Raw genomic sequence first — 16,230 nt, forward strand, 5'->3', positions numbered from 1 at the left:
TAAATTCTTTAAGAAAAAATCTTCACAGTTCTAGATTCCTAAGATGTTTGCAGAATTTGAAAACATAAACAATGATGTAAACTCTTTGAGAAAAAGTTCACATTTAGAAATTTGTAAGATGTTTACAATAGTTGAAAAAATAGACAGAGAAGTCGTCACATTTAGTGCAAGATTCATTAGATCCATCAGATATTTATAGTAATTGAAAACGTAGAAAGTGATGGGAATTCCTTAACAAAATGCCTTATGATTAGTATTTAGAACATAATGAGAAACATAGATAATTTAGAAAGAGAAAGAAGAAAGAAAGCCAGTTAAGCATTCTTCCAATGCAATTACACCCACTCTTAAACATCACACACTAAGAAAGATATTAAGTTTCAAAAAAAGAAGTCAACTTTAACTATTTAGCACCTTTAATTTAGAAATGAAACCTTAATATCATTTAAGATGTCCCTACATTTTCTAATCCTCCCATATGGACTTGTTCAACACTGATCCTAAAACTCTATTCCCTTGCGTGCACGCTAAGTCTACAAACAAAGTCCACTGAAAAATAATCCTCATAGGCAAAGCATCAATGCTGTTAATGAATGATTATATACCTTTTTTAAAGTAATTGTAGAGTCTTGCACTCATTGTTTACACGTGATGTGGCTGTGGGGATTCTATTTCACTGGTCATGAGCCTGCCAAGTTTGGGGTGTGATTCGACCATCTGACCTCTCTGATGCCCATCATGTAACACACTCTTCTCATTTCTCCCAAATGGTGATGTGGGATTATCCTTACAATCAATGAAATACAAAAAACACACCATTCCCAAGCAACAAGTAAACATGGGTATGGGGCCAAATACCCATAACAACAGGGGAAATGCAAAGTAATATGCCCTCACTCCCAGTGACCAGAAATTACTCCCTCTGATAACAGCATTCTCTACATAATGTGCGGGAAAACTTGAACCTGGAGTGCTGATCAGAAAGTTCACATGAACATAGTAACGAATACATTGTACATGAGATATGAATGCTATCAGAAAACAGAGCAAAAGGGCTGCATATTTGACTGAGCTTGTTGTAGTAGTTGTGTCTCCATAGATGATGTGGTTGGTCAGTAATTTCGATTGATTGCTTGTTGTGCTGCTGCCAACAATGGTGCCTATCAATGAACTCACTGTTATGGAGAGACCTGCCATGAATGTTGCAGCTGACATATTGCTTGATATCACATCCAGTGCTGTATCTGTGTTTCTTGGGATTTCCTGAAAATCAAAATCATTGTGAGATTATGATTGGAGCCATAGGAAAATGTTTACATTATGACCAATTTTGTCGGAAAATTATCAGTTGTTTTTGAATTAGATTGCGTTTCCGATTTTCTATCGACATTCCTGATGAAAACATGAGATCTATCATCAGAATACTAGAGAGCTATGTAAGGCTGTCTCTTGTAGCTTTCTTGTATCCCAATGATGAATCAAAACCCGTGATCTGAAATGTTGATGGAAAAGTTCAAACACAGTTTAATAAGAATTTTCTTTCTTTTTAGCTCTCTTGTATTGTGATTGTAATTGCGCTCATAAGAAAAAATGCATTAATATTTTTTTTAATGATGGGTTGAATCAGAAAATCATTAGTTGTTATTGGATTAGATTGTGTTTCAGATTTTATATCCACCTGCTTTTGGATTACACTTGTGATCTATTATTAGAATAGAAGAGAGCTACGGGAGATCAAAAAGAAACAATCTGTCTTAGCTCTCTTGTATTCTGACGATGGATCATAGAGTTGATCTGAAACATTGATGAAAAATCTAAAACAGATTTAATAAGATATTTTTCCTTTTGACTCTCTTGTACCTTTATGATGATGAGACTCTTATTGGAATTGTTTAAACCCTCAAACACAGTCTAGTAAGAACTTTTTGTCTCTTTAGCTCTATTGTATTCTGACTATTTATGATCCCAACATTGGTAACAAAACTCAAATACAGTATAATCCAAAAGTATGTAAGTAACTTATGAATTGTAAAAATCTTTTTTTTTTAATGATGGGTTCAGTCAGAAAATGACCAGTCATTTTTGGATTAGATTCTTTTTGATATTTTCTATGAATGTTTCGATTATAGTTGTGATCCATCATAAGAATACAAGAGAGCTATGAGAGAGCAAATAAGAAGTTGTCTCTCTTGGCTCTCTTGTATGATGATGATGGGTCATGGAGAGTGATCTGAAACATTGATGAAAAAACTCAAACACAAATATTAAGAAATTTTCTTCTTTTATCTCTCTTGTATTTTTATGATAGATAAGATTTTGATCGAAATTGATTAAATCCTAAAACACAGTCTAATAATTTGTTTCTTTTATTCTGACTATTTGTGATCCCCACGTTGATAACAAAAACTCAAATACAGTATAATCCAAAAGCAGCAAAATGACTTATAAATTATAGAAATCTGAGATAAAAGAACAGTGCAATTCTATTCATGAAAAATAAAACAGTTATAAATTGAATCAATATGATCATTTTCTCTTTCCTTATCATCTTCATACCAGATTAAATAATAAGACCAGTGATATTGATGAAAACTTAATTCTGAAACAAGAAACTACCATCAAATAATCTGTCCTATAGATGAAAAAGTTATTCAGAAATAACAAACTCCCATCAGATATATTTGACGACTGACCTGCATCATTTTTTGTACCCAAATCTTTGTAATTCCATTTTCATATCCTATGACAGTTGAATCTGGGTACATGATAATTCTATATAAGAGATAGAGATGATATATTCCCATGATTAAAAGGCCTGCTGGAACAAGCACAACATCTAGATAGCCTTTTGTCCACCACATGTTTCTTCCCCTATTCTCCTTACAGGGAATGAATAGTTGAACTCCACATTAGACTGAGTACATGAACTCATAATTCTACAACTTCCTATTTAAGAATAACAATAATCTGTATAATATTTTTCCCACCTTGGTGGCTGATATTGATGAATCTGGATGCTTCCAATGTTAATCTATTTCAAACATTAATATACATCTAATAATGTCAACCTACAAGAGAATAAGATATATATAATTTTAAATGTATGTATACATTAATAATAAAACTTTAAAAATATTAGATATATTTAATGATATCTCTTCACTATCATTTAAATATTCTCACAAGGATGTGTAAAGGTCAAACACACCAACTATGAGGATGCTTTAAATATAAGATAAAGATATATTTGATCATATAAAAATTGGGTGGGTTGGGGGTTATCTTGGATATAATTTCCAAATATATTTTTGATGTTGAATGTAATATATTTGGGACCAATTAAGATCAGGCTCATTGGGAGGACCTGCAATTCGTGCTCCAATATCTCGTGTAAAAATTAGAATATAAATGTATTTAAATTTTGGACTAGAGAGCCTCATGACCTGTAGAGTGGTGTAATTTATCAGTCAGGTGAAATGTTAACTTGAGTGGAATATTTTCTCCTTGGTCCCTCATCTATTAATTGGTCAACACTTCGAATTTTTTAATACATGTAAAGAAGGGTGAGGAAGTTATTGGCCAAGAGACATCAAACTAAAAGGCATTTGTTTTTTTAAGAATGGCACCTTTATTTTTCATTGTCTTTATAAACGTTATGGTATAGTTGGCTTTTCCAGCAATGGCTCCATTAATCTTGGCCCATTTAGATTGATGACACAAAGTTCCTGATTTTGTTGTTTAAGTGAGGGCATAATAGTTAACTTCATCAAGGAAGTAATTTTATAGATTTATGAAGTAATTGTATTCTATTTAAAATCTTAAAATATATGAAAAGATATTTTATTGCATGTTATAGGTTGTGCATTCTTGAATAAATTTAGGATGGATGGTCATTTATATTGTCAAATTTACATGAGGCATACTCTCATTCGTTATAATATGATTCAACTACTAATGAACTTAATATGAACGTTTCAACTTCTTATGCCAAAACAAAATGTCAGCTAGAAAATGTTGGTAAAGATCTCTAATAGATTAATATATCCATTTATATCTATAATATATAAGGATCTAAATATAAAGGAATTTTTGATACATTATTAAAAATAGAATACAAGAACTTATATTAAATGAAAATATTTATGCTTTATGAACATTGAGGTCGAATATATCTCTATTCTTTTATTTATTTAAAAACCTTTAAAAACTCCAAAACTATTATCCTACCAAATATTTTACTATATAGAAAAAATAAATTATGAACAATACAATGATATCATTTAACATATGTAACATTTCTTTCAATCATTTTTACGTTGAATCACTCTTTCCAAATCAAAATGTGTAGGAAATAAATATAGTATTTGGACAAATTTTCTTTTCTATTAGATATAAAGAGATCAAAAATAAGTTACACAATTCTTCAAGTATCACAATAGAGGCATAGCCTCAAACCGGAACCACAATAGCAAAAGAAAAGCTAGAAAACATCAAATACAACTAAAACTGAATAGCACAAGGCTACTACAAGATATCACAATACAGATCTACCCAAGTGGTCCAACCAAGTGGGCCTTCCATCCAAACAATACTCTTCCATTCCTGAAACTGGGACATCATAAAGATTTTCTCCTTCCTGGCGTTATGATTCCTTTTAATAGCCTGGTTCAGCTTCCAACACATGTGCTCAAACATCCGCAGATTATCCATAGCCCTTTGCCACTGATAGCCATGCTTAAGTTTATGAACAAAGGAAGTAGCTTGCCCATCTTTAAGGAATCTTCTTACTTTGTCCTTTTCAATTATCATGGTGGTTTGCACCTGCAAGAAGATTTTAAAATGTGAGAAATTTTGATGTGAGAAAGATTATAATTATAAACAATTAGCTAGAGCACAAAATTTGAAGTAAACTTCATCAACATTTGGGATATATATTAAGGTTTTTACGGGGCATGTAAATGGTTGGAAAAACAATTGAAAATGTGTCTAGTATCATGTATAGTTATTAACTATCTCAAATCATTCACCCAAATGATGGGCATTATGCTCCTAATAAATGTTTTTCTTTCAATAACTACTTGTATATATCGACACCTAATAATTTATCTATGGGAGCCAACTAATAATAATCATAAGGACTTGAGAATTTAGGGCCTTGACAGTTTAGCTACACTCTATCTATTCATAATTACATGGGCCTTAAGTAGTGTTACTGATACTCAATTCAATTCCTCTATTTAGTAGCATGTATTCTCACATCTTACCATTTTACAAGCCTTTTAACTGTTTGATAGCAATGCAAATTTGTCATTCTAACTTTCTGTCATCAGTTTGTAAGATTAAAATGTTTTGCATTGCAAAAGTAAATAAAATGTAAAAAATAAATAATAAGTAAAAACTTTAATTTTAATTTTTATCTAATCCAATAGGATTGAGATTCTAAGAATTTCCTTGCAAGCATAAATATTTTTTCACCCTAAAGTCAAATTTAAATATTCAATTGTATCCATATAGATCCCTTTAAACTGTTGTAGAGAAAATGTAGATTACATATGAATATAAGCCTTGATTTTCTTTTCTATTTTTTGAAAATTTTCTTTCAAATTTAATTCCTATGTCAAAAATAGGGGATTTGAAATAGGGTATGGATGTTTCGAAAATAAAAGAAAAAGGTAAGATGAATATTGGGAGAAGTTAAAGTGGCAATGTGAATTGTTTGACAAAGTGTAACAAACAAATGTGGTATCTTAGAATGCTTTGATTACAAGATATACACTAAATAGATTTGTTGAAAAGCCTATAAAGATTTCAAGAAAATGAGTAGCCGGTGTAAACCTACACTTAACAAAACTTTCCAGTATTCTCCTTTCATGTACCAAAGTGGGAGCTTTGCAACAAGCTATGGAAATTCATTAAATTATGAAGACGAGGAATTTTGTATATACTTGAATCATATGACTAACTCTTATCACATTACACCTACAATTGATCATTATGTGTGTAGGTCAAACTTCTCTCCTATGTTGACTATCTTGAGAATAGAGAAGCCATGTGAACTATTTAACAAATGTTGTGTCCTAGAGTGCTTCAATTACAAGGTGTGCACAAACTAAATTTGTTGAAAAGGCTTTAGATATTCTAAAGAAAATAAAACTAGCAAGTATAAACTTGGAATTAACAACATTTACCATTATCCTTCCTTTATGTGCTAGAGTGGGAGCTTTACAACATGGTATGAAAATTCATCAAATTATAAGAAGAGGAATTTTGTCAAACATTGTAATTGTTAATGCTCTAGTAGACATATATAAAAAATGGGGAAGCATAGATAATACATTCAAACTATTTGAAAGAATGCCTCAAAGAGATGTCATTTCATGGACTCCAATGATTGTAGGATACACACAATAGTTTTATGGGGAAGGTTTTGGAAGCATTCAAGGATTTGAACATTACACATGTAATTTAGCATTATCTGTGTATAGTAAACTTTCTTATGTATGTCAGCTATCTTGAGCACATGTAGACCACATATGAATATAAGTTTAGGAGTATTTACAAATTATGTTCTTCTCTCAAACATCAATGTCGATATGGGTGAGAGATGCAAGATGTTTTCATCATTTTAAACATGAAGAATGTCCTCATTGAGAATATTGGTGATATTAAATAAAACTACTTGAAAAATAGGCTTACATTGACATTATGTAACATATATAATACTATCAGCATAACCCTTGTGCCCTTCAAAGGTGCAAGTACTAGTATATTTTATTATATGAGTTAATGTGGCAAGGAGTGCTCTCCCTATATTTCATATTAAAAATTGAATAGAATATAGGTTAGACTTTAAGTTCATGGGAATTTGGAAAGTAGAAAATAATAACATTTATTTATTTGTTTATATAATTGTAGACTTAGTGGAAATTAAGTAAATCTAAGTGCTATTCAATTGTTTTTTTAATGAGCAATAGTCATTGTAATGAGATAGTACAATTGGAATCAATTTGTTTTTAATGATATAATTAATTATTGAAAATATAGATTATCTAATATAATAATTTATTATTTATTATTTTATAATATATGAGAATATTTTAATTTTAAAAGTATTGGATGGAATAATTAGAGAGGGAGTTACTTATAATAATTAAAGTTGTTATTAAACATTTTTACATTTCTTAAATAGTATTTTTATGTCTGATTTTATATTATATTTTTTAATTTGAGCCATGAATTTGTAACGTTGCACAACAAGACCACCATGACTAAACAAACACACTAATTAGTGAACATAAATTATATTAAATCTTTAATTATATACTTAATTAAATAATTTATCTAACATCATATATATGCATATACATATACATATACATATATCTTAGAATTAATTTTAAAATTATATTTAAGATTGTAATTACAATTACAAGTACAATCATGTACTGAATTAAAAGGGAAACTGCTCACACTAAGTCACACCTATTATATATGTGAATCTAGTCATGGTAAGTTTTCTATTCGATTATTAAGATGAAAATGTTAATTTTGAATTAGAAGAAATGAACATAATCATGTAAATAGGTTAATTAAAATTTGTATCTCTTACTTCAAATTTGAAAATTATTTACATGACAATTTATTAGTTTTTAATAATAAGTTACACTATGATAATATAAATATATGAAATTTAAATGATATGTTTTTGTGTTTTATTTCAAATGTCTTACTTTCTTGAACATAATTTTTTTTTTTTTCCTATAATACATTTTAATCATCATTGTACTAAAATAGCATTTTAGAGTTGACCGGTCAATCATGATCATTTGATTGTAATTTTCAATATTTCATTCTTGTCTTACTCTATTTCAGAAGGTCAACATTCAACATAATAATTGGCTGATGAGTTATCATCTCTTATATTTGAATAGTTTGTTTATAGAACTTGAAAACATGGACAATGATGTGAACTCTTGAAGAAAATGATTTCCCATTTTAAAAAATATAAATAGTAGCATTCTTTAAGAAGAAGGCTTCCCAGTTCTAGATTCCTAAGATGTTTGTAGAATTTAAAAACATAAACAGCCATGTAAACTCCTTAAGAAAATGTTCACATTTAGAAATTAGTAAGATGTTTACAATAGTTGAAAAAATAGATAAATAAGTGTCACATTTAGAGTCAGATTTATGAGATCCATCAGTAATTGAAAACATAGAAAGTGATGCGAAGTCCAACGCCTTAAGATTACTGTTTAAAACATAATGAGAAACACAAATAATTTAGAAAGAGAAAGAAGAAAGAAAGCCAGTTGAGCATTCTTCCAATACAGTTTCAGCCACCCTTAAACATCACACACTAAGGAGGCAATTGAGCTTGAAAAAACAAGTCAACTTTGACTATTTAACACTTTTAGTTTAGGAATGAAGCCTTAGTATGTGATAATTAAGCTTTCAGTACATTTTCTAATCTTCCCATTTAGACTTGTTCAACATTGATCCTAGAACTCTATTCCCTTACGTGCCCGCTAATAAGGGTCCGCTTGACTGCGAGAATATAAATATAGAAATATGAATACTTATTCTCGAATAGAAAATAGAAATATGTATTCCTATTCTTGTTTGATTCCACTGAAAAGCAATACTCATAGACAAAGTTATATACCTTTTTTAAAGTAATTGTAGTGTCTTGAACTCATCGTTTACACATGATGTGGCTGTGGCGATTCTATTTCACTGGTCATGAGCCTGCCAAGTTTGGGGCGTGATTCGACCATCTGACCTCCCTTATGCCCATCATGCAACACACTTTTCCCATTACTCACAAATGGTGATGTAGGATTATCCTTACAATCAATGAAATACAAAAAGCACACCATTCCCAAGCAACAAGTAAACATGGGTATGGGGCCAAATACCCATAACAACAGGGGAAATGCAAAGTAATATGCCCTCACTCCAAGTGACCAGAAATTACTCCCTCTGATCACAGCATTCTCTACATAATGTGCGGGAACACTTGCACCTGGAGTGCTGATCAGAAAGTTCACATGAACATAGTAACGAATACATTGTACATGAGATATGAATGCTATCAGAAAACAGAGCAAAAGGACTGCATATTTGACTGAGCTTGTTGTAGTAGTTGTGTCTCCATAGATGATGTGATTGGTCAGTAATTTGGATTGATTGCTTGTTGTGCTGCTGCCAACAATGGTGCCTATCAATGAACTCACTGTTATGGAGAGACCTGCCATGAATGTTGCAGCTGACATGTTGCTTGAGATCACATCCAGTGCTGTTTCTGTGTTTCTTGGGATTTCCTGAAATCAAAAGTAGTGTGAGATTATCGGACGGCTTAAACATCACATACTACGGTTAAATTCTTAAGCTAAAAATATTAAATAGTCAAAGTTGACATTTTCCTGAGCTTAATTTCTTCCTTTGTGTGTGATGTTAAGATTATAACTGGATCCATAAGAAAACGTTTGTAATATGACAGGTTCGGTCAGAAAACCATTAGTTGTTTTAGGTTAGATTGCGTTTCAATTTTTTTTATCACAGTTAACGCATTTTTCCTGTTTTAACTCTCTTGTATTACAATTATATTGCACCCATGAGGGAAAAATTGAATTAATCTTTCTGTTATGATGGGTTCAATAGAAACTCATTATTTATTTCTGGATTAGATTGTGTTTCAGATTTTCTATTACGTTTGGGATCACCTTGGCGATCTATTGTAGAGAGCTATGATAGACCAGAAAAGAAATTGTCTCTCTTTACTCTCTTGTATTCCAATGATGGATCTTGGAGTGTGATCTGAAACGTTGATGGAAAAATTCAAACACACTTTAATAAGAATTTTTCCTCTTTTAGCACTCTTGTTTCTGGATTATAATTGCACCTATATGAGAAAAATTGAATTAAGCTTTCTTTTATGATGGGTTTAGTAAAAAAATCATTAGTTGTTTTTGGATTATATTGCGTACTTGTGATCCATTATCTGAATACAAGAGAGCTATGAGAGACCAAAGAAGGAATTGTTTCTCTTGACTCTCTTGTATTCTGATAAAAGATTATGAAATGTGATTTGAAATATTGATACAAAAACTCAAGCACAATTATTGAGAATTTTTCTTCTTTTAAATCTCTTGTATCTTTATGATGAAACTCTTATCCCAACTGATTTAAACCTCAAAAACGGTCTAAAAGAATTATTTGCCTCTTTAATTCTATTGTATTCTGATTATTTGTGATCCCAACGTTGATGACCAAATTCAAATACAGTATAACTCTAAAGCAGCAAAACGACTTAATTATAGAAATCCGATTGAAAAAAAAAAAAACCTTGCAATCCTACTTATCTAAAATAAAACAGTGATGAATTGAATCGATATGATAATTTCTTTTTTCTTTATCATCTTGATAGCAGATTAAATAATAAGACCAGTGATATTGATGAAAAACATTATTCTGAAAGAAGAAACTACCATCAAATAATCTGTAATATAGATGAAAACGTTATCAAGAAACAATAAACTTCCTTCAAATAAATTTGATGACTGACCTGCATCATTTTTTGTACCCAAATCTTTATAATGCCATTTTCATATCCTATGACAGTTGAATCTGGGTACATGATAATTCTATATAAGAGATAGAGATGATATATTCCCATGAATAAAAGACCAACTGGAACAAGCACAACATCCAGATAGCCTTTTGTCCACCACATGTTTCTTCCCTTCTTCTCTTTACAGGGAATGAATAATTGGCCTCCACATTAGACTCAGTACACGAACACATAATTCCACAACTTTCTATTTAAGAATAACAATAATCTATATAATATTTTTCCCACCTTGGTGGCTGATATTGATGAATCTGGATCCTTCAAATGAATTTGGATCCTTCAAATGTTAATCTATTTCAAACATTAATATACATAATAATGTCAATATAGAAGAAAAATAAAATAAGATAAATATGTAATTTAAAATGTTTGTATACATTAATAAAACATCAAAAATATTAGATATATTTAATGATAACTCTTCACTACCATTTGACTATCTTGCCAACTAAATATTCTCACAAGGATGCCGTAAGAGCCTAGTATTTTCCTTTTTAATTGTTTCTAAAAGTCAAACACACCAAGGATACTTTAAATATAAGATAAAACATATATTTGATTATACAAAAATTGGGTTGGGTGGGGACTATCTTGGATATAGTCTTCTTATGTTTTATTTATTTAAATAAAGTTAATAAATTTCCACTCTAAACGGATGTTTTCAAATGGATCCAATTGCTTTGTTTTGTATGGTGGACAGCTTTAAACATCACCATCAATGAGCAATTTGCTCAAGTTGAAAAGAAGAATAAAGGTATTTCATGCTCTTAAGCGAGAAGGGGCATTGGATAAAATGTACAATATAAACGCTTCTATGAGTTCTATCCATTCTTAGAGATTTTTGACCTTTCATAGCTCTTTAAGAAGGTAAACAATATTATATTTAATTGTATGAGTTGATAAGGTGAGGAGTGATATTGTATGTTTCCTGTTTTTAATTGAATAGAATGTAGGTTAGACTTTGTGTTAATGGGAAACTGAAAAGTAGAAAATAATAATATTTAATTATTTTATATAAGTGCAAACTTAGTGGAAATTAAGTAAATCTAAGTGTTATTCAAAGTCATTTCCATGAGCTATACAATTGGAATCAATTTGATTTTAAAGATTTAATTAATTATTTATAATATAGATTATTTATAATAATAATTAATTATTTATTATTTCATAATAAATGATTATGTCATAATTTTAAAAGTATTGGATGGAAAAATTAGAGAAGGAGTGAGTTATAATAATTATTCTTAAATATCTTTAAATTTCTTAAATAGTATTTTTATGTCTTATTTTATATTATATTTTTAATTTTGAACTATAAACTAGTAACATTACTTTGTTCATATGATTCTGTTTATGTTGATGTTAAATCTACATTGGATACACTTGATTTTAGGTATTTGAACATGGCCATTCGTAGGCATGGTGATGACATGGATTGTTCCATAATCAAAGTGTTGAAGTCAAAGGTTTGTGCCATATTTTCTCTCATTGAGTTTTGCCATGACAATGATGGAGGGCCTCCCCATGGTTGACATTGTCGTTCTCTCCATTGTTGTTAGATATCTTCATCATGGGTATTGAGTCATGCTTTATCTTCATAGGCTCCAGGAAATGCCTTTACTGCTCAGCCAAGGGATGCCATCGATGAATAGTTTTGTCTTTATCCATTTTTTGCAACTTTTGGGTGTGCTACTATTGTCTTCCTTGGGAAGATTTTTTGATGTTATAGTTTGGATGCTGCATTAATATATATTACTCCACTATTTGTATATATTCTCTGTCTATACAGTTTCTTATTGTACAATCTTAGTTATGATTCTTCTATAGTAGGTAGGGGAGAGGACCCAATACTTGAACATGTTCCAATAGTTGTGATAGGAGTTGTTGACTTGATACCTACATTTATTGACTTAATGTCCACTTTTTTGACAACATTGTACCAATACTTGTGACTTTAAAGTTGTTAGTACAGTGCTGACAACCCAAAATTGAATGAAATGTACCCTTAGAAATATAAAAATTAACCAATGATGTGATGCCACATCAACTATTCAAGTATGGGTACCTTCTATGCACAACCATTGGTCTCACTTTTTATTTGGGTTATTTTGGACAACTTGGAAAAAAGCATGCTGATGTGGCATATTCATAATGGGTGATGTGGACTTGAAATCTTAGTTATAAGTAGGTGACTCACCAAATAAGCTATCCCAAAAAATAGGAGCAATTTGAAATTTTCACGTAGCATTTTGATAAGTGTGAAGTTAGGGTGTTCAAGTACTGGGTCCTCTCCTCTACTTCATCTTTTGTCCTTTAGGTATTTTCTTCTACATCTCTTTCTTGGATAAAATGGTAATATTGTCGATCTAAATTTTTTTTGGTACTTAAAGTGATTATATATATATATAGACTTTAGTCTTTTGTTAAAAAAACAAAAAAAAAAAAACTTTGTTGGTAAGAATTGGTTCAAAATGACAAGCATATTTAATAAGAAGAGACAAAAACCTATGATGATCTAGGGGGTTTTAATCTTGGTGGCACAACAAGATCACCATGACTTAACACACATGCAATAGTAAACATAAAATTATATCAAATTTTAATTATATAATTAATTTAAAATCATGTACCTAACAGAATATAATAAATATCCTAGAAATAATTTTAAAAATGTATTTAAGATTACAATTACAATTACAAGTACATTAATTTACTAAATTAAAACGGAAAGTGCTCACACTATGTCACAATTGTTATACATGTGAATCTAGTCATAGCAAATTTTCTATTCAATTACTAAGATGAATATACATTAATTTAGAATTAGAAGAAATGGACACAATCATGTAAATACATTAATAAATTTTTATCTCTTACCTCAAATTTGAAAATTATTTACATGATAATAATTAGTTTTTAATAAGAAACATAATATATAGAATGATAGATATAAGTATATATCATATTTAAATGATTTTTGTTTTTCCTATAATACATTTTAACAATCATTGTACTAAAATAACATCATTAAAACCAAGGAGTTATTATGAATGAAGTTATTTGTTTCCAACTTTGCTTGTATTTTGAATTTATTCAAATCTACATCTACCCTTGCTTGATTTTCCGCAATCATATAAGATGTCTCTGGGCTAGGGGTTTCCTCCAAAGTTGTTGTATATTATGCTAGGTTATCTAGGATTGTCACTCTTGGGTCTTTGAACCTTCCACTCTTTGGGTTGGGGATGTGTGTGCAAAATAAGCCTCTTCTACTCATTTTGGGTGGCTTTGAGACTCTTCTTATTCCCAACGCTAGTGATAGAGGAGTCTCCACTTTGGGGAGAAGTTTGGGATTCCTCCCTCAAACTTTGTTTTTGTTGGTGGATGGGTTCCTCTCTCAAAATCTACTATTGTCGGTGGATGGAGTTATTTTTGTGCTACTAGATATGTTGTCACTACTACAAAGGATACAAATCATACAATTTCTTGTGCCAAGACTTCCCCTATGGTAGTGTGCGACCCATATGTTGTGGATAATGTAGAATACTATAGATATTGTGGGTTTTAATTTGAAGATTTAGTATTTTTTGACCCTCTCTTTCAGAACTACACCATTGGGTGATGGATTCTTGGAAATCTCTAGTCTTTGGTAACACTGATACTTTCCCTTGTGTAAAGGTTATTCTATTATTTAACTTTTACTTTTGTTGAAGAATGTGATTTGGTATTAAGAAAACTAAGGGTGTTGTGAATTTGGTCCCTCTTGGTCAAACCTTGGATAATCTCCTTTAACCCTCTTAATGAATTTATCAATGTACGTATGGTATGGGTTTCTCTCCCCAATCTTCCTCTTTATTTTTGGGAGAAATATTTCTTTGAGGTAGAAAATTTCTTCACTAATCTTTAAGGTAGATGGGGCTATAGTTGCAATGGGCCCCTCTATATTTTCTTACATTCTAATAGTTGATATTGACATCTATTAAAAGGATTTTTTTGTTCTTGTTGCAGAGTTGATGAGCTTACAATACTACCATTGAAGATTTCCAATGTTATAAAGTTAATGAGGTTTCAATGGTGTAGAGTTAATTTCCTTTATGGAAAATTATTAAAATTGTAATAGTCCATGATCAAATTGTCCCTAGAAATTTAGAAACCTTGATCTTATGGTGGTCGAATAAAGTGAAATCTATTTTTTTACATAAATTATGGAATTTAAGGTCAGTTATGAATTTAATGAAATTTGTGTGAAAGAAGGGTGTGATCAGTTGGAAGATTTAAGTATGAAAGAAACAGAGTGAAGGATATAGTCAAATCTCTACTTAGGTATGTTCTCAAGTTGCATCCCATGATCAAAAAGTTATATCAAGTCAAAGCCAATGGTTATAATAATACATGTATTATAGTTTTTATTCTATTAGATCTTGAAATTACCACAAGTTCGTTAATGTTTTGTGTTGTTCCATATCATATTTTATAATAAAAAGGATGCACCTTTAACTAGTACCATAGGTATTGTAGTGTAGGTAGACAAATTTAAAAAAAAACTAATAACGAGCCCCCATTATGTTGTATCTAGTAACTATTTATTAGAGTTTGGATATACACAATCACTCTTGTGGTGAATATTCCTCATATCAAAATAATTGTTAATGCAAGATAATGGTCATTTTATGAGTGTAGAGTGATGGTTATATTAGTTATAGATAGATGGTCTGTTCAAGCTTAGCTGCTTCCCACTAGTGAATTGTGTTTGGCTCTAGTTGAGTTGTTTTAGTTCTTTATAATGTAAATATAAAGACCTAATTAATCCAATGTATAAGGTCTTCGATAAGAAAATTGTCTATTATATATAGTGGATCATTTGTGTAATAGCCAACTCTTTATAATGAGTGATAAAAAGACACAAAATTGATTTAATTCAATAATAATAATTAGATCTAGAGAAACTAGATGGCCAAATATATCTTTTCATCTCCTTGTGAGATTATATGCTTTGTAATGAGGATGTCCAAGTGAAATAATAGACTGTATGATTTGATTATCCCTAGAATTTTAGGAACCTTAATCTAATGGTGGCCAAAATTAAGTGAAATCTAAGCTCACTTACATAATTTATGGAATCTAAGGTTAGTTATGAATTGTATGCTATATGCTTTATTTGCAAGAAACTTCTACATTGGACCTATACAATTTTGATAGACATATAGGGTACCAAGCATTAAAACTAATGTAGTAATAGTTGGACTACAAATTTTCACATGATAATTTGATGAAGAATCAAGAAATTTATGTTTTTATAATAATATTGATTAAATTGATAGCTAGATAATATGGATCTTAAGTTGATTTCGGATACTCAGTGACTACATGTTATTAAGTTGTATTTTACTTTCAAATGAGTTCCTAGTATTTTAGTATTTACTCATGATTAATGTATAATAAACATCCAAATCCATGCATAATACTTAGAATTTTATTATAGTTGTGTCTTTCCTTGGCTAGGTTAACCTTTTCTTTAAATACTAGGATCTTATGATTCTATCTATAAATTGATTTTTTTATCCTTATCATTTATTTCTTTATTAGATATTGGTGCATAACAC

At 30.2% G+C, this 16,230-nt stretch overlaps 2 protein-coding genes across 2 annotated transcripts; both read right to left on the reverse strand.

Annotated features, from left to right (window-relative positions):
- Positions 1–642: 642 nt before the first annotated feature.
- Positions 643–2,861, reverse strand: LOC149550879 (uncharacterized). The gene is made up of 2 exons (XM_089790014.1): positions 2,694–2,861; positions 643–1,263 (listed from the first exon to the last, which is right to left on the reverse strand). The coding sequence occupies exons 1-2, from the start codon at positions 2,859–2,861 to the stop codon at positions 643–645; spliced, it is 789 nt and encodes a 262-aa protein (XP_089646140.1).
- Positions 2,862–8,368: 5,507 nt separating this feature from the next.
- LOC149550880 (uncharacterized) lies at positions 8,369–10,774 on the reverse strand. Its single transcript, XM_089789587.1, has 2 exons — positions 10,565–10,774; positions 8,369–9,320 (listed from the first exon to the last, which is right to left on the reverse strand). The coding sequence occupies exons 1-2, from the start codon at positions 10,730–10,732 to the stop codon at positions 8,700–8,702; spliced, it is 789 nt and encodes a 262-aa protein (XP_089645713.1). The 5' UTR covers positions 10,733–10,774; the 3' UTR covers positions 8,369–8,699.
- Between the last annotated feature and the right edge of the window lie 5,456 nt (positions 10,775–16,230).

This window comes from Cupressus sempervirens, chromosome 6, assembly GCF_028749045.1.
Source record: "Cupressus sempervirens isolate cs-2001-9-10 chromosome 6, ASM2874904v1, whole genome shotgun sequence".
Classification (NCBI taxonomy): domain Eukaryota; kingdom Viridiplantae; phylum Streptophyta; class Pinopsida; order Cupressales; family Cupressaceae; genus Cupressus; species Cupressus sempervirens.